The sequence below is a fragment of the Heptranchias perlo genome, chromosome 22 (assembly GCF_035084215.1).
Source record: "Heptranchias perlo isolate sHepPer1 chromosome 22, sHepPer1.hap1, whole genome shotgun sequence".
In the NCBI taxonomy this organism is placed as follows: Eukaryota; Metazoa; Chordata; class Chondrichthyes; order Hexanchiformes; family Hexanchidae; genus Heptranchias; species Heptranchias perlo.
In genome coordinates, this window is record NC_090346.1 from 17,109,958 (window position 1) to 17,129,731 (window position 19,774).

Below are 19,774 nucleotides of genomic sequence, written 5' to 3' on the forward strand. Positions count from 1 at the left end.
TCACAGGTAAGGATTCCAGTGTCGTAGCAACCTGATATAATGTGCACCCCTCTATATAATACCATATATAACACGTACCCCTCTATATGGGGAAAGAGCATGGGATAGGACTAATTGGATAGCACTTTCAAAGAGCCAGCACAGTCACGATGGGCCAAATGGCCTCCTTCTGTGCTGTATGATTCTGTGATAATAGATACCATATATAACAAAAACCCCTCTATATAATGGGCAAGGACAGCAGGTTTCCTTCCCTAAATTACGTTAATGAACCAGTTGGATTTTTATGACAATCCGACAGCTTCATGGTCACTTTTACTGAGACCAGATTTTTAATTTCCAGGTTTTCTAAACTGAATTCAAATTCTCAAACTGCCATGGTGGGATTTGAACTCATGTTCTCTGGATAATTAGTGCAGTAAGATAAATGCTACACTACCATACCCTATTATTTTAGCCATTGCATTATGGGCCCCAATGAGCTTATATACTGAGTTACTGAGTCATACAATTCAGGAAGGTTGCAGGTTCAATCCATGGTCTGTGCTGAGTTACTCAATCTCAGGCAGGGCAGTGGTAAAGGTGTTAGAATTGGCCTCGGTGTCCCAGTCTAGAAAGAACAAAATCAGTCAATGTGGATTGCAGTCCAGTGGTGGAAATTGTAGAGTGCCTGTGAGAGGGGGCAGGGCAGCATGGGGCTCAGCTGTGGTGCACACTGAGTTAATTAGCCTGCCAATGCTCACTTTCTGGGCTAACATGGAATTGTACCCTGTCATGAGTCAGCACTTTGAGGAGAGGAGGGGAAGACAAGAAGGAGTCAGCTATCGTAGAACGAAGGACTGGGTTTCTGTCATTTTTTTTATTCCTGCGTTCACTCTCATGAACTGCAATCTGCAGCTGATTATTAGATCTCAGTCTCATCCACAGGATTTAATAACTGCATCTCTCTGGTTTTAAATTGAACTTCCAGGAGGACACATTAAGATGGCGATGATGGAGATTCTGAAAGGGGAATTTACGATAAATGAATAAATTCCAAAATGATCAATGCATTTGGGCAATTCAACCTCAAAATATTACAAAATGCAATATTTGCTCCTCTTTTCCTATCAATATTCTTTGTGCGCAACCAGACAGCTATCAATCTCCTTTAATATAACTGGATAAAGAGCACTGAGGTATCAGCCATGACTCAGTGATTGCACTCTTGCCTCTGAGTCATAAGGTTGAGGGTTCTAGTCCCACTCCAGAGACTGAAATACATAATCTAGGCTGACACTTCAGTGCAATACTGAGGGAGTGCTACAGTTGGAGGTGCTGTCTTTCAGGTGAGATGCTAAATCAAGGCCCCATCTGCCCTCTCAGATGGATGTGAAAGATCCCATGGCACGACTTGAAGAAGAGCAGGAGAATTGTCCTTGTCAATTTTTATCCTTCAACCAACATCACAAAAATGGATTACCAGGCCATTACCTTATTGCTGTTTGTGGGACCTTGCTGTGCACAAATTGCTGCGTTTCCTACATTACAATAACAACAACATGCATTTATATAGCGCCTATAACGTAATAAAACATCCCAAGGTGCTTCACAGGAACATTTTTGCAAACAAGATTTGATGCCGAGCCACATAAGGAGATATTAGGACAGGTGACCAAAAGCTTGGTCAAAGAGGTAGGTTTTAAGGAGTGTCTTAAAGGAGGAGAGAGAGGGAGAGAGGCGGAGAGGTTTAGGAAGGTAATTCTAGAGCTTTGGGCCTAGGCAGCTGAAGGCACGGCCGTCAATGGTGGTGCGATTAAAATCAGGGATGCACAAGAGGCCAGAATTGGAGGAGCGCAGAGAATTATGACTACACTTCAAAAGTAGTTAATTGGCTGTAAAGGACTTTGGGACGTCCTGAGGCGCTCTTAGAAATGCAAGCTCTTTCTTTTCTTAAAGGAGCTGCTCAGGGATCCCTTTAACTCCCTTTAATTTTTAAAGCCTAACAACATTAAATGCTCATGATGTCCAGATGGGGGCAGCAAACAACCTTTTACTGATGGTAACTGCTCCACTCCTTTAAATGTTATTTTAAGTAGATTTATTTTGGTGGTGCTTTGCTTTGTTTGCATTTGGTTACCAAAAGTGCAAAGGCGAGAACGAGACAGAAAGGAGAGAGGGAAAGAAAAGAGAGTGGGAAAGAGAGAAGAGAGGAGAAAGAAAGGGAAAGGCTAAGGAAGAGAGGGAGTGAGAAAAAGGAAAAAGAGAAAGAAATAAGAGGGAAGAAAGGCGAGCAGGAAAAAGAAAGGAAAAAGCAAAAGAGAGGGAAAGAGAGAAGAAAAGATAAAAATGAGAAACAAAGAGAGAAAAGATGGGGAACATATGAGAAAAAGCAAATTATGAGAGGCAGAAAGGAGAGGAAGGTTCAGAATAAGAAAGGAGAGGGAGGAAAGAGGGAGATAGAAGAAGGAGAATCCAGGATCTGCAGAACAGAAATCAGCAAAACAAACATAATGCTGAGCTGTATTGGCCGTCATGTTGAAGTTGTACAGTGATCTAGTCAGGCTGCAGCTTGTATACTGGTGGGGTACAGTAGTGTTAAGAATGTGAATTTTGTAATAATGTAGACAAAGGCTGCAGTCCTGTGCCTATCTGCCAAGGATGAATTATTGGACATAGAGTCAAACACTAGCCATTTATTACAGATTAAGTGTTACATACTCATGAACAACGCCGAGATTACAACTCCCCACCTATGGCTATGATTTTACACCATTTATACTGTTTCCAGCAACACTACTCCATAGGCACCTGCATTCTATAATCCTTTACCCACCTTCAGTACCAGTTCCTATCGAGATGTCCCTAGCCCTGCTGAATATGTTTTGGTTAGCAAGGCGTAAAAAGGGAACTGAGTCTCCAGTTGGGGTGATAAAGAGAATCTAAATGTAAACATGTGCCAGCTGGCTTTAGAGAATGCTGTAGTAACCTTTTGTACAGATATACTGTCAACCTTTAGTGCAGTCTTTCAATTTTAGTTTTTTTAAATTATAGAAATAATCTAAAATGGAATATAGTATAAGAATATACGAGGGAGAGAGGCAGACATAGAGAAAGGAGGAAGACAAGTTATTGAGGGAGAGGGAAGAGAGAAAGAAGGTAAGAATATCGAAAAAAGAGGAGGAGAAAGAAAGTAAGTAAGTGAGATGATGGGGCAAGAGGTTAGAGGAGAGAAAACAAAAAAAGGAGGAAAAAGAGATTAAGAAGAGAAAGGGGAAAAGACAAGCGAGAGGAGAGTAAGAAGAAAAAAGGTGAGGGGATACAGAGCTAGGTGAGAGAACAAATGGAGATTAATGTGTGTCTCCATTGCCTATTATTCTCAATCCCTTCCTCGCCCATATACCAGCAGTTTGGGGCCAGGCTGGTATCAGCACAATATTTAGCTGCATTTATCGACAAAAACTTTACATTTTTAAACACAAATCGAGGATGTCAGCCTTGACAGATTGTTTAATCTCGCATCATCCCACTTCAGTTACCTAAATAAAACTTTAAAAAGCAGATCTTGAGAGATTCAGAATGGTTTAATGTGGATTTCTCAAATTATTGCAGCATTATAGCTTTTAGTTTCTCTCTCTCTTTCCTCAATAAGAATGTGAGATAATAATTTGCATTTACCATCAAACAACATGTTTAAAAACACACTGGCAGAAAACTGAAGTGACTGTGAATTGCCAACATTCGTGCAAAACCTAAAATAAAGGAACAATTAAACTATTCATCGTTGGTCGTCTGTCGATATGGGTTTGTTAGATGTAGCACACAAGCCCCGATTTAAAAGACTGTGAGATGATGATACATCTGAAGGAAAAGGTGAGGCAACTTTACTGATGCAAGTGAGACAAACTAATAGGGATGTAAAACTGGAAGACAGCCGGGGATCTGTCAGCTCGCGGAAAGAACATTCCCAACAACTTCAGGACAGCCTAAACACTCCCGGTAATCTGAGAAAAACTACAGGAGATCAGGAACATTCCCAACAATCTGACAGAGAAAAACTATGAGAGCAGGAATATTCCCAATAATCTGAGAGAGAAAAACAGGAGAGCAGAAATATTCTCAATAATCTGAGAAAAACTAGTGGAAAGCAGGAATATTCCCAATAATCTGAGAAAAAACTACAGGAGAGGGGGAATATCCCCAATAATCTGAGAAAAAACTACAGGAGAGGGGGAATATCCCCAATAATCTGAGAAAAAACTACAGGAGAGGGGGAATATCCCCAATAATCTGAGAAAAAACTACAGGAGAGGGGGAATATCCCCAATAATCTGAGAAAAAACTACAGGAGAGGGGGAATATCCCCAATAATCTGAGAAAAACTACAGGAGATCAGGAACATTCCCAACAATCTGACAGAGAAAAACTATGCGAGCAGGAATATTCCCAATAATTTGAGAGAGAAAAACTACAGGAGAGCAGGTATATTCCCAATAATCTGAGAGAGAAAAACAGGAGAGCAGGAATATTCCCAATAATCTGAGAGAGAAAAACAGGAGAGCAGGAATATTCCCAATAATCTGAGAAAAAACTACAGGAGAAGGGGAATATCCCCAATAATCTGAGAAAAACTACAGGAGAGGGGGAATATCCCCAATAATCAAAGCATGAAACTACAGGAAAGTAGGAATATTCCCAATAACCTGACAAATACTGCAGGGCATCAGGAATATTCCCAATACTCTTAAAGAGAAACTAAAGAGATCATGAATATTCCCAATAATCTGACAGAGAAACTACAGGAGAGCAGGAACATTCCCAATAATCTGAGAGTGAAACTTCATGAAAGCCGGAATATTCCCAATATCTGAGAAAAACTAAGGATAGTAGGAATATTCCCAATAATTTTAGAGTGAAATTACAGGAGAGCAGGAACATTCCCAATAATCAGAGAGAAATTACAAGAGAGCAGGAATATTCCAAATAATCTGAGAAAAAACTATAGAAGAGTAGGAATATTCCCAATAAACTGAGAGAGAAACTACAGGAGAACAGGGATATTTCCAATGATCTGAGTTGGAGAGGAGACCAGAGATGAGGAGAGTGGAGGGGAAGGTAGGTAGAGAGGAGAGGGAAGAGAGGAGGGGAGGGAAGGAGAGGGAAGAGAGGAGGGGAGGAAAGGAGAGATGGGGAGGGCTGGAGAAGGGAGAGGAGGAGAGGAAATGGGAGGAGGAGTAGGTGAAGAGGGGAGGGGATGAGAGGAGGGGGAGGGGGAGGGGGAGGAGAAAAACAGAAGAGGGGAGGTGAAGGGGAGAGGAGGGGTGGGGAGGAGAGGAGGGGAGAGGAGGAGAGGAGGGAAGGAAAGGAGGGGAGGAGAGGAGAGAGGAGAATGGGTGGGGAGGAGGATGGGAGAGGGGAGAGGAGAGGAGAGGGGAGGGGATGGGGGGAAGGGAGGAGAGGAGTAGGTGAGGGGGAGGTGGAAGGAAGGGGAGGAAAGGAGAGATGAGAGGGCTGGGAGTAGAGGTGAGGGGGAGGAGGGGACTGGAGGGGAGAGGAGCATGGGAGAGGGGAGGAGAGAGGAAGGGAGAGGAGAGGAGGAGGTGAGAGGGAGAATGGGAGGAGAGGATGGGATGGGAGGGGAGGGGGAGGAGTGGAGGTATGGGGAGGGGAGGATGGGAGGGGAGGATGGGAGAGGGGATGGGAGGGTTGAGGATGGGAGGGGAGAGAAAAATGGGAGGGGGAGAGAAGGAGGTATGGGGAGGGGAGGATGGGAGGGGAGAGGAGGACAGAAGAGGGGAGGGGAGGCAAGGAGGGGTGGGGGGATGAGGAAGAGAGGGGTGGGGGCAGAGAGGAAGGGAGGGGAGAAGAGTGGAAGAGGGGAGGACGGAAGGGAGAGGAGGAGATGAGAGGGGAGGAGGGAATGAGAGGAGTTGGGGGAGGAGGCGAGAGGAGGAGATTGGGATGAGAGGGGAGGAGGGGATGAGAGGGGAGGAGGGGATGAGGGGGGAGGAGGGGAGAGGAGGAGATTGGGATGAGAGGGGAGGAGGGGATGAGAGGGGAGGAGGGGATGAGAGGGGAGGAGGGGAGAGGAGGAGGAGAGGAGTGGAGGAGGTGGGGAGGAGGGGAGGGGAGGAGGAAAGAGGGGAGGAGAGGAGAAGGAGGGGAGGAGAGGAGAGGAGGAGGAGGGGAGGGGAGGAGGGGAGAGGAGGGGAGGGGAGGGGGAAGAGGAGGAGGATGGGATGAGAGGGGAGGAGGGGAGAGGAGGAGGAGGGGATGAGAGGGGAGGGGAGGAGGGGAGAGGAGTGGAGGAGGTGGAGGGGAGGGGAAGAGGATGGGATGAGAGGGGAGGAAGGGAGAGGAGGAGGAGGAGGGAAGGAGGGGGGGAGGCTGGCAGCCGGGACAGACTACACTGCACTTTCCAGGAGACTCGGTGCTGACGAGGAGCTGCAGTCGCCGCTCACCTGGTTTGCCGGTGCTGACGGGATTGTATTGGTGAGCGATCATTGACTGGTCATTGAGCTGAAGGAAGGGGTTTGCAGGATTTCTCTCAGATGGTTGCTGATGTTCCAGGGAAGGCGGGGTGACTCCGGAGCCGGCTGATTCTGTGAGTCTTTTCGATATGAAACAAGGGTCTCTCCTGTGTTCAGGGGGTTTGTGGCTGATGTTTGCAGATGGACCCTGTGCTCGGCGATGCAACCGGAGCGAGAACAGCAGGATCAAGGCAGCAATTTGTGAGAAAAAAATATAATAATAATCTGGAAAAAGGAGCCGGAGACAGGAAAGGGGAATCAATATTCGGAATGCAATGGGCATTTGATTTCGTGAACTGCTGCACTCGGAGTAGAATGTGCCTTGCAGTAAAATAAATCAGAGATCCTTTCGTTCCATCAGGATTAGATGGGGACAGTTTATTGCAAAGGTTCATGCAACATTTGGAGTGAGAAGATGTCTCTCAACTGTCCTTTGAACAGCACTGCTGTGAGAAATGGCTTTTTGGTCCAGCCCAACAGTCCATCAATATAAAGTATCTCAGCGGCTGCTCTTTGCCTTCACTCTGTCCCTCTCACTCACCTATGTCTGTTACACTTTGATGAGTTGTTACACCTCTTTCCAATTCCCCTTGCACGACACCAGCTACCTGTACCAATCCCGGCCCCTGGTCACCGATCAGAAGCAAGAGAGAGTTGGGGAGCGCCCGACATCTCCCAGGGATTGGGTCAGCCCCAGCCCCAGGGTGGAGACAGCCAGCTCTGACAGGCTCTCGGGTGAGGCTGCGGGGACAACCGGCGACTGGAGGGACAGCCCGCCCGAGGTCTACACCGTGCAGAGCTGGCTTGAGAGGGAAGCGCAGGAATCTAGCACCACGGACGAGGAGCTGAGCCGGAGTAACAGCACCCCGGACTTCGGGCTCCAGCGGCTGCCCCAGGCTATCATCATCGGGGTGAAGAAGGGAGGCACCCGGGCTCTGCTGGAGGCTATTCGGGTGCACCCGGACGTCAGAGCGGTCGGGGTAGAGCCTCACTTCTTCGACAGGCACTATGAGAAAGGACTGGAATGGTACAGGTAAGAGGCATCTCCCAGGGACGACACTGTGGGGAGGGGGTCCCAGCACTCTGCTACCCCACATCCCCAAAATATATGAATGCATCATCCCATCCAATCCAATCCATGCAACAACAGCTCTACTGGCACCCAATGGGTTAAGATGTTTTGGCTGTGCACAGTTGACTTATAATGTATCATCAAGCCTGAAGCTTCATTTAAACGCACCCACACTGCATCTAATGCAAATCCTGGTCGCAGGTTAATGCAACATTTAACGGTCGCAGATATGCGATGTGTGTTCCGCTCTGTGCCCATCGAGTACGATGCATTTTATGAGTCATGACTCAGAGCATAATCTGTTGCAGAAACATTCCACTCTCGCAGGAGACGCGTTTAAACGTGGAGTTCTGGGTTGTTTTCGTGCAGGGAGTAGAAAGAGACACCTCAGTCCACTTAATGCAAACATACCCTTTACTTAAAAGGCAGTAAGTAATGCGACATTAACTGCCCGCACTGGTAGGAGATGCGTAATATTGTTTGGATCTGGATTGCCCTGGTGCGACGGGAGACTCCCAGGGAGATTTATGCTGCTCGAGTCCGGCGCAATTTCTGCTCACACGATACCGGTGCATCCATCTGATTGGCAGGAGATGTGTTAGGAACATGTATGTTTCTGCTCTAAGTTATTGAAACCCACTCCAGCACAGCCTGTGTTCACTCACTGGGCTCCACACAATTCGAAAAGATCAATGTAAATCGGTCGCACTGGCAAAAGAGAAATGCGTTAAGAATGATCTGTGCTGGGATCTTTAAATGCTGTGTATATTGTTAATGCTGTAGTGCCCCTGTTTTCATCTAAAGTGGGGGAGAATATTAGACAGAAAGCCACATTTTTGCAACACCCCCGCCCTCTTTTGCCACTTCTTTAGCCAAATGAAAAGTGGGAGAGGGAGGGAAGTTACAACTCTCAAAGCCCAGAAATCTCTGGTCTCTGCACCGAGACACAAATCCAGGGTCATCAGGGGAGATGCATCTTATTACTGAGATGCTCCAACATCAGCAGTCTGATGGACTCATCCTTCTGCACCTGGTATCCGAACAGATTCTGTGAATTTTCAAGATAGATTTTTGAAATATATTATCTATTAGTTATATCGTGGAAAAAGTGTTCAGCATTATTTTACTGTGGGAGGAGACCACTGTGTGATCTTTACCATGACATCACGAGAAGGACACAGCAAGCTTTGTGTTGTGTGTCTGTTAACGGAAGAAATAAGAAAGACACCTCATGTGTGGAGAGACTGGAGAAGCTGGGGTTGTTCTCCTTACAGCAGAGACGGTTAAGGGGTGATTTAATAGAGGTGTTCAAAATCATGATAAGTTTCAATAGAGTAAATAAGGAGAAACCATTTCGACTGGCAAGAGGGTCAGTAACCAGAAGACACAGAATTACGAAAATTGGCAGAAGAAATAGAGGGAAGATGAGGAGAATTTTTTTTTGCATTGAACTGTTACTGTCTGGAATTCACTGCCTGAAAGAATGGTGGGAGCAGATTCAATAGTAACTTTCAAAAGAGAATTGGATAAATACTTGAAAAGGAAAAAATTGCAGGACTGTGGAGAAGGAGCAGGGGATTGGGACTAATTGGATAGCTCGTTTAAAGAGCCAGCACAGGCTCGATGGGCTGAATGGCCTCCTTTTGTGCTGTATGATTCTGTGATTCTATGACCATGCCTTTAAATTCTGTCTCCATTCCTTTTAATTTGTTCCATCCTGTACAATACTCTGTGTTCTGACAGATGAGGGAGTGATGTGTTCCTGGGCCTGTGTCCGAGTGCAGGTCCTACCCTCGCAAACTCTGCACGTGTAGGAGTGAAGTTATGCCCACCCTCCATTCAAAGACGTGGCTTCGGCTCCCAGCACTAGGTCCTGCCCTGCGTCTCTCCAATCCCCCCTCATCCCCGGGACCAACCTTAGAGTCGGATCCAGAAATATGTGACCCAACACACGGCTTAATGGGTGCGGGGAGAGAGAGACAAAGAGAGATACAGAGAGACAGAGAGGGAGAGAGACAGAGCACGAGAGACAGAGAGAGATACAGGGAGATAGAGAGAGAGAGGGAGAGAGACACAGCAAGAGAGACAGAGAGAGAGAGAGACAGAGCAAGAGAGAAAGAGAGAGATACAGATAGAGAGAGAGAGAGGGGGAGACAGAGCAAGAGAGAGAGAGAGGGAGACAGAGCAAGTGAGAGAGAGAGAGACAGAGCAAGAGAGACAGAGAGAGAGATACAGAGAGACAGAGCAAGAGAGACAGAGAAAGGGGGAGATAGACAGAGACAAATAGAGAGATAGAGAGGGAGCCAGAGAGAGATAGAGAGAGGGAAAGATACTGTGAGAAAAAGAGTAGGAGAGCTCTGACAGAGAGAAAGAGAGAGGGGGAGATAGAGAGATTTAAAAATTCTCATCCTTGTTTTCAAATCCCTCCATGGCCTCGCCCCTCCCTATCTCTGTAACCCCCTCCATGGCCTCGCCCCTTCCTATCTCTGTAACCCCCTCCATGGCCTCGCCCCTCCTTATCTTTGTAACTCCCTCCACGGTCTCACCCCTCCATATCTCTGTAACCCCCTCCGTGGCCTCGCCCCTCCCCATCTTTGTACCCCCTCCACGGTCTCGCCCCTCCCCATCTTTGTACCCCCTCCATGGCCTCGCCCCTCTCTATCTCTGTTTCCTCCTCCAGCCTTACAACCCTCCGAGATCTCTGCGCTCCTCCAACTCTGGCCTCTTGTCCATCCCCCACTTCCTTTGCCCCACCATTGGCGGCCGTGCCTTCAGTCATCTAGGCCCTAAGCTCTGGAATTCCCTCCCTAAACCTCTCCGCCTCTCCTTCGTTAAGACGCTCCTTAAAACCTATCTCTTTGACCAAGTTATTGGTCACCTGTCCTAATGTCTCCTTCTATGGCTCGCTGTCAATTATTTTAATGATTATGCTCCTGTGAAGCACTTTGGGATGTTTTACTACGTTAAAGGGACTATAAAAATGCAGTTTTCGTTGTTGTTGTTTCAATGGAGGGGCTATACCTCATTGACCCTTTGAGGGGTTGTGTTACTCCTCAATGACCCTTTGAGGGGTTGTGTTACTCCTCATTGACTCTTTGAGAGGACAGGTTACTCCTCACTAACTCTTTGAGGGGACAGGTTACTCCTCACTGACCCTTTGAGTGGCTAGGTTACTCCTCACTGACTCTTTGAGTGGATAGGTTACTCCTCATTGACCCTTTGAGTGGACAAGTTACTTCTCACTGACCCTTTGGATAGGTTACTCCTCACTGACCCTTTGAGGGGACAGGTTACTCCTCACTGATCCTTTGAGGGGACAGGTTACTCCTCACTAACCCTTTGAGGGGACAGGTTACTTCTCACTGATCCTTTGAGGGGACAGGTTACTCCTCACTAACCCTTTGAGGGGACAGGTTACTCCTCACTGACCCTTTGAGGGGACGGGTTACTCCTCACTGACCCGTTGAGGGGACGGGTTACTCCTCACTGACCCTTTGAGGGGACAGGTTACTTCTCACTGATCCTTTGAGGGGACAGGTTACTCCTCACTAACCCTTTGAGGGGATAGGTTACTCCTCACTGACCCTTTGAGGGGACGGGTTACTCCTCACTGACCCGTTGAGGGGACGGGTTACTCCTCACTGGCCCTTGGACTGACTGCGACTTTATCCAAGTGTCCAGAAACTATGGTCCAGAGAATCAGGACATGTCTATCATCATCGGGGACTAACCTCCCTGCTTCTGGGTTGCTGTGGATTACAATGAACAGAGAGAAGATTTTGATAATTTATTTGCTGTGAAGCTCTTTGGGATGTCCTGAGGACATGGCAGGCGCTATACAAATGCAAGTTCTTTCTTTTGTTATTAAGAAGTCCACAACGAACTGTAACAGGAGAGTATCACAGGTTTTAGGTTTGTAAAAAAAAAGCAGCTTGTTGTCATGGTGATTTGGGCCTAGTTGTCAGGTCATTGCAAGCTGTGGTTCATGGGAAGCAGTATCACTCAGGAGATCAGGAAGATGGAACTTTCTAGAAACAACTCACCACTTTTTCTGACTGTCACGCTTCATTCATGTGTTTACTGTGGTTGATTGCTGTGAGGGAAGTCTTTGCATGAATGGGGCAGAATGGAAATATCTGTTCTTGACTGACACAGCAAGGTAGCTGCAGAGTGCTGGAAAGGCACACAGAGAGAGATAGGCTGCTATATCTCGCTCTTTGCCATTTTATATTTAATTATTTGCCTAATTAACTCAATTGGGAGAAGCAGTGTAAAGATATGTTATCTAGGCAAATCCTGTAACTCTCAAAAAATATGGAAGGGTGATTTTATTTTAACTGAAAAATGTAGGTGAATATTCCAAGCTCTAAGAGTGCAGGACACCACCAAGATCCATAGTTTAATCTCCTCTCAGCCTTCTTTGATCCAGTGGAAACAGCCCCAGTATCTCAAGTCTCTCCTTATAACTATAATTTCCCATCCTTGGCATCATCCTGGTCAATCTACACTGTCCGTTCTCTATGGCTTTACGTAACGGTTCGAGCAGTGAACTTCGGGCAACTCTCAGGGTGATATGCTCAGCTACAATTTGCACACCCGAGGCATCGCCTCATGTTAAAAACATAAAGCTGGCTAAATGTAGCAGGTTACAACGTGTCATAGGGGTCGCATAGATTGGCCAAGGACATCAGTATATCCTCTCCATTTTGCTATCCTCTTTCCCTGTCTTTGTCTCTTTCATTTCCCTCACTCTCTTCTCAGCCAGAGTTGGATGTGCGATTTGCAAGTGTTTTTTTCTCCTGCTTTTATGGAGATGGGGCTATCCCTGCATTCACAGTGGTGCCACTCTAAGCACTATGGTTTTCATAGAGGACTGTCTCAACCATTATGAATGCTGGGATAGTTACACCCACGTAGTCTGTCACTGTCCTTGGAAGGGAATGCAGAGAATTACCACCCTGGTCCACACAGCAACGAGACCAGGATCTGAGGCAGGAGAGTTGGTAGACTCAAGTGACCCCACGCTTTAGTTTTCAAAACTGTAGATTGTAGGAGAAAGGGAAGGCTGAGGGAGGTGAGGAGTGCCACAGTTTTGAGGACCTGGGAAAGAATGAGTTAGAGCAGGAGATGGCGCGATGAGTCTTGGTTTCAATACAGCGAGGATGCAGAGAGGAGGGAGAGTTTGCATGACGTTGTATTTGGAGCTAAGATGGAACAAGAGAAAAAGGTTCAGAGGAGAACTGACTTGAGTAGTATTGATGAACTGAAGAGAGACGAGGAAGGTTGCGGAGAAAGTAAGGTTGCCGGCTGGGCGTGAGAGACGATAGCCTATCAGGTGACAAGCTGCTCTTTTATTTCTGTTCAAATGCCATGCTCCTGCTCCTACTGTGTTTTTACTAAATTCAACCCAAAATGCACAGAGCTGTGAGGGATCACCTTACATTCACTTAACTAAAGGTGGCATTCATGCATTGCAGAGCTTGCTGCCTCTATGCACTTCATATTATGTGCTTCGCTCCCCATACTCAACAGTTACACAGTAATCCAGCAGCTGTTAGTCGTTTGCATTCAGGAGATCAGACAACAGTGAATCACTTCTAATGTACACGTACTCACGGGGTAAATTCACTTAATCCAACACCCCGGGACAAGAGCAAAGGGACTGCTGGTCAGAGATAGAGCTACAACACTGCAGTGCTGATTTTTCAACCCAGGTAATGTTTTGAGTCCAGCTCAACACTGGGAGCTTCAGATTGGTGATTTTACCATTACAGATCTCCACTCCAAATATTTGTTTGGTAATTATTAAGACTTGAAAACTGGTCCCTATCTGGGGAGACTTTGCACATCTCTCTCACCCTCCTATATAGCATATAAAACTATACTGACTGTATCTTCACTGATGTTCCAGCTCCCTCACACTATCACTCAATAACTCCTCCCCCCAGCGCACTGTGTTACTGACTGTAACTCTACTGATAGCACATCAAGTTACATCGAAACTACAGCACAGAAACAGGCCATTCAGCCCAACTGATTATGTTCCACCTGAGCCTCCTCCCTCCCTACTTCATCTCACCCTATCAGGATATCCTTCAATTCCTTTCTCCCTCATGTGTTTATCCAGCTTCCCCTTAAATGCAGCTATGCTATTCGCTTCAATTCCTTGTGATAGCAAGTTTCACATTCCAGCCACTCTTTGGGTAAAGAAGTTTCTCCTGAATTCCCGATTGGACTTACTAGCGACTATTTTATATTTATGGCCTCTAGCTTTTGACTCACCCACAAATGGAAACATCGTCCCTCGTCTACCCTAACAAACCCTATCAATAACTTGAAAACCTGTATCAGGTCACCCCTCAGCCTTCTCTTTTCTAAAGAGTCCCAGCCCATTCAGCCTTTCCTGATAAGGATATCCTGTCAGTCCTGGTATCATCCTTGTGAATCTTGTATGCACCCTCTCCAATGCCTCTATATCCTTTCTGTAATATGGAGAACAGAACTGTGCACAGTACTCCAAGTGTGGTCTAACCAAGGTTCTATACAAGCTTGACATAACTTCTTTGCTTTTCAATTTTATCCCTCTAGAAATGAATCACAGTGCTTGATTTGCCTTTTTTGTGGCCTTATTAACCTCTGTCGCTACTTTTAGTGATGTGTGTATCTGTACCCCCAGATCCCTTTGCTCCTCTATCCCATTTAGACTCTTATTATGCAAGTTGTATGTGGCCTCCTAATTCTTCCTACCAAAATGCACCACCTCACACTTATCTATATTTAAATTCATTTGCCAATTACACGCCCATTCTGCAAGTTTATTAATGTCCTCTTGCGTTTTGTTGCATTCTTCCTTTGTATTAACCACACCCCCCAATTTGGTGTCATCCAAAAATTTTGAAATTGTACTTCCAATTCCTGAGTCCAAATCGTTTATGTAAATGGTGAACAACAGTGGTCCCAGTACCGATCCCTGTGGAACACCACTTCCTACCTTTTGCTAGTCTGAGTAGCTACCTTTAACCCCTACTCCCTGTTTTCTGTTTTGTAGCCAGTTTGCTATCCATTCTGCTACTTGTCTCCTGACTTCACATTCTCTGACCTTAGTCATGAGGCTACATGTGGTACCTTATCGAAGGCCTTTTGAAAATCCAAATATATTACATTTACTACATTACCCTTGTCTACTCTTTCTGTTACTTCTTCAAAGAATTCAATAAAGTTGGTCAAGCATGACTTTCCCTCCTGAAATCCGTGCTGACTATTCTTTATTATATTTTCTTTCTCTGAATGTTTTTCTCTTACATCTTTGAGTAAAGATTCCATTATTTTTCCTACCACTGATATTAAGCGAATTGGTCTATAGTTCCCTGGACTTGTTCTATCTCTCTTTTTAAATATAGGAATCACATTAGCTGTCCGCCAGTCCTCTGGCACTATTCCCTCTTCTAATGAATTTTTATATAAATGTAATAGTGCCTCTGCTATCTCTTCCCTAACTTCTTTTAATATTCGCGGATGCAATCTATTCGGATCAGGGGGCTTATCCTCCCTCAGTTTGATTAGTTTATCAATTATCTTCCCCCTTTCTATCTAAAATGTTTTAATAACTTTTTTGATCTCTTCTTCTAATGTCCTGCCCACCTGGTAAACAGGAGGCAAAGTAACTATTCAATATTTCTGCCATTTCACTGTCATGACCTGTGAGTTTATCGTGTGTATCCCTTAGTGGCCCTATCCCTATCCTGATTTTTCTTTTGTTATTTATGTGTCTGTGGAATACTTTACTATTCTTTTTATATTCCTTGATAATTTAATCTCATAGTTCCTTTTCGATTTCCTAATTGTTTTTTTTGACTTCTCTTCTAACCTCTTCGTATTCCCTTTTATCATCCTCTCCTTTGTTGTCTATGTATTGAGTGTATGCCTTTTTCTTTAGTTTCAATTTTACCCGGATCTCTTTATTCATCCATGTGTTTCATTATTGGCTAGTTTGTTCTTACTTTTTACAAGAATATATTTCTCCTGAATTCTACTGATCACCGTTATAAATATCACCCACTGCTGTTCTATTTCTTTGTCTGTGAAATTTTTCCCAGTTCACCATCCCTAGTTCCAATCTCATCCCCTCAAAATTAGCTTTTTTCCAATCTATTACTTTGGTCTTTGTCTTGTCCTTATTTCTTTCTCAATCATTATTTTAAACCTTATTATGCTGTGATCACCATTGCCTAGATGTTCCCCTACGCTTATTTCTCTTATCTGCTCTGGTTCATTTCCCATTACTAGATCCAGCAGTGATTCCTCTCTTGTTGGGCTTCTCACATACTGGGTAAGAAAGGAGTCCTGTACACACTGTAAAATCTCCATTCCCTTTTCCCTTTCCCTATCTGTTCTTGCCAGTTTATTTGGGGGGTAGTTGAAATCTCCCATGATTATTATTCAATGATTTTACTTATTTCATAGATTTGTCTACATATTTCTTCCTCCACATCCCTTTCACTATTAGGTGATCTGTAGAATATACCTATTAACGTGATCGATCCCTACTTATCGTTTGTCTGAATCCATATGGATTCTGTTTCTATCTTAATGTTATTTATGTCCATTTTTTCTATTGCCATTATGCTAATCCAGTGACACTGTCACTCTGTAACCCCTCCCCCAGTGCCCTGTGTTACTGACTGTATCTCTACTGATGTTAATCCAGCTCCCTCACACTGTCACTCAGTAACCCCTCTCCCCCCAGCGCCCTGTGTTACTGACTGTATCTCTACTGATGTTAATCCAGCTCCCTCACACTGTCACTCAGTAACCCCTCCCCCAGTGCCCTGTGTTACTGACTGTATCTCTAGCGAGAAGAGAGTCCGAGAGGTGAGCGCAGTGTAAAAGGAGAGTCCGAGAGCGAGAGGAGAGTCCGAGAGGTGAGCGCAGTGTAAAAGGAGAGTCCGAGAGGTGAGCGCAGTGTAAAAGGAGAGTCCGAAAGGTGAGCGCAGTGTAAAAGGAGAGTCTGAGAGCGAGAGGAGAGTCCGAGAGATGAGCGCAGTGTAAAAGGAGAGTCCGAGAGGTGAGCGCAGTGTAAAAGGAGAGTCCGAGAGGTGAGCGCAGTGTAAAAGGAGAGTCCGCAAGCAACAGGAGAGTCCGAGAGGTGAGCACATGTAAAAAGAGAGTCCGCAAGCAACAGGAGAGTCCGAGAGGTGAGCGCGTGTAAAAGGAGAGTCCGAGAGCGAGAGGAGAGTCCGAGAGGTGAGCGCAGCGTAAAAGGAGAGTCCGAGAGCGGGAGGAGAGTCTGAGAGCAAGAGGAGAGTCCGAGGGGTGAGCGCAGTGTAAAAGGAGAGTCCGAGAGCGGGAGGAGAGTCCGAGAGTGAGAGGAGAGTCCGAGGGGTGAGCACAGTGTAAAAGGAGAGTCCGAGAGTGAGAGGAGAGTCCGAGAGCTGAGCGCGTGTAAAAGGAGAGTCTGAGAGTGGGAGGAGAGTCCGAGAGGTGAGTACAGTGTAAAAGGAGAGTCCGAGAGCGAGAGGAGAGTCCGAGAGGTGAGTGCAGTGTAAAAGGAGAGTCCAAGAGCGGGAGGAAAGTCGGAGAGGTGAATGCAGTGTAAAAGGAGAGTCCGAGAGGTGAGCGCAGTGTAAAAGGAGAGTCCGAGAGGTGAGCGCAGTGTAAAAGGAGAGTCCGAGAGAGAGTCCGAGAACGAGAAGAGAGTCTGAGAGGTGAATGCAGTGTAAAAGGAGAGTCCGAGAGGTGAGCGCAGTGTAAAAGGAGAGTCCGAGAGGTGAGCGCAGTGTAAAAGGAGAGTCCGAGAGAGAGTCCGAGAACGAGAAGAGAGTCTGAGAGGTGAATGCAGTGTAAAAGGAGAGTCCGAGAGCAGAAGGAGAGTCCGAGAGGTGAGCGCAGTGAGAAAGGAGAGTCCAAGAGCGGGAGGAGAGTCCAAGAGGTGAGCGCAGTGTAAAAGGAGAGTCCGAAAGCAAGAGGAGAGTCCGAGAGTGGGAGGAGAGTCCGAGCGGTGAGCGCAGTGTAAAAGGAGAGTCCCAGAGCGGGAGGAGAGTCTGAGAGGTGAGCGCAGTGTAAAAGGAGAGTCCGAAAGCAAGAGGAGCGTCCGAGAGTGGGAGGAGAGTCCGAGCGGTGAGCGCAGTGTAAAAGCAGAGTTCCGAGAGGTGAGCGCAGTGTAAATCTAAGGCAAGTCATGGCAGCAGAGCTCGCACCCGTGATATGCTCCTCCTGCACTATGTGGGAAGTCATGGACACTACAGGTGTCCCTGGCGACCATGTGTGCAGGAAGTGTGTCCAGCTGCAGCTACTGGCTAACCGCATTTCGGAGCTGGAGCTGCAGGTGGATTCACTGTGGAGCATCCGCGATGCTGAGATTATCGTGGATAGCACGTTCAGTGAGGCGATCACACCGTAGGTAAAGATTATGCAGGCAGAAAGGAAATGGGCGACCGCCAGGACTAGGCAGGTAGATCAGAAGTCCCCGAGGGCCATCTCCCTCTCAAACAGATATTCCGCTTTGGATACTGTTGGGGGAGATGGCTTATCAGGGGAAAGCAGCAAGTGCCAAGTTTGTGGCACCACAGGTGGCTCTGCTGCACAGGAGGGGAGGAATAAGAGTGGCAGGGCTATAGTGATAGGGGATTCAATTGTGAGGGGAACAGTTCGGCGTTTCTGCGGCCGCAAACATGACTCCAGGATGGTATGTTGCCTCCCTGGTGCTCGGGTCAAGGATGTCATGGAGCGGCTGCATGGCATTCTGGAGGGGGAGGGTGAACAGTCAGTAGTCGTGGTCCATATTGGTACCAACGACATAGGTAAAAAAAGGGATGAGGTCATGCAAGATGAATTTAAGGAGTTAGGAGATAAATTAAAAAGCAGGACCTCAAAGGTAGTGATCTCAGGATTACTACCAGTGCCACATGCTAGTGAGTATAGGAACAGAAGAATAGGCCAGATGAATGCGTGGCTGCAGGGATGGTGTAAGAGGGAGGGATTTAGATTCCTGGGACATTGGGACCAGTTCTGGGGAAGGTGGGACCTGTACAAGCGGGATGGGTTACACCTGAGCAGGACCGGGACCAATGTCCTCGCGGGGGTGTTTACTAGTGCTGTTGGCAAAGGTTTAAACTAGAATGGCAGGGGGATGGGAACCTGAGCAGGGAGACAGAGGAGGGGGAAACAAGGATAGAAACAAAAGACAGAAAGGGAAGAAGCAATAGTGGAAGGCAGAGAAAACAAGGGCGAAAAACAAATAGGGCCATAGCGCAAAATAAAACTAAGATGACTAGCAATCTTAAAAAGACAAGTCTAAAGGCATTGTGTCTAAATGCGCAGAGCATTCACAATAAGGTGAATGAATTAACAGCGCAGATAGATATTAACGGGTATGATATCGTTGCGATTACAGAGACATGGCTGCAGGGTGACCAAGGATGGGAACTGAACATCCAAGGGTATTCAATATTTAGGAAGGACAGGCAAAAAGGGAAAGGAGGTGGGTTAGTGTTGTAGTAAAGGAGGAAATCAATGCAATAGTGAAGAAGGATATTGGCTCGGAAAATCATGATGTGGAATCTGTATGGGTGGAGCTAAGAAACACCAAGGGGCAGAAAATGTTGGTGGGGGTTGTCTATAGACCCCCAAACAGTAGTGGAGATGTAGGGGAGGGCATTAAACAGGAAATTAGAGACGCATGCAAGAAGGGTACAACTATAATCATGGGTGACTTTAATAAACATATAGATTGGTCAAACCAAATTAGCAATAATACTGTGGGGGAGGAATTCCTGGAGTGTGTACATGATGGTTTTCTACACCAATACGTTGAGGAACCAACTGGAGAACAGGCAATCCTAGACTGGGTATTGTGCAATGAGAAAGGACTAATTAACAATCTTGTTGTGCGGGGTCCCTTAGGGAAGAGCAACCATAACATGATAGAATTCCTCATTAAGATGGAGAGTGAAGTAGTTGAATCCGAAACCAGGTCCTGAATCTAAATAAAGGAAATTATGAAAGTATGAGGTGCGAGTTGGCTATGATAGATTGGGGAACTTTACTGTCACAAAAATAAAACAGGAAAGGTGGCTCAACCGTGGCTTACAAAAGAAATTAGGGATAGTATTAGATCTAAAGAGGAGGCATATAAAATTGCCAGAAAAAGCGGCAAGCCTGAGGATTGGGAGCAGTTCAGAATTCAGCAAAGGAG

At 46.1% G+C, this 19,774-nt stretch overlaps 1 protein-coding gene across 1 annotated transcript in view; it reads left to right on the plus strand.

Moving 5' to 3' along the window:
* The first annotated feature begins 6,681 nt into the window (after positions 1 to 6,681).
* hs3st4 (heparan sulfate (glucosamine) 3-O-sulfotransferase 4) overlaps positions 6,682 to 19,774 on the plus strand; it is a 131,100-nt gene continuing 118,007 nt past the window's right edge. Inside the window, exon 1 of the mRNA XM_068003682.1 lies at positions 6,682 to 7,542. Coding sequence (XP_067859783.1) covers positions 6,965 to 7,542 — 578 coding nt within the window. The 5' untranslated portion in view covers positions 6,682 to 6,964. The remainder of the gene's footprint in view (positions 7,543 to 19,774) is intronic.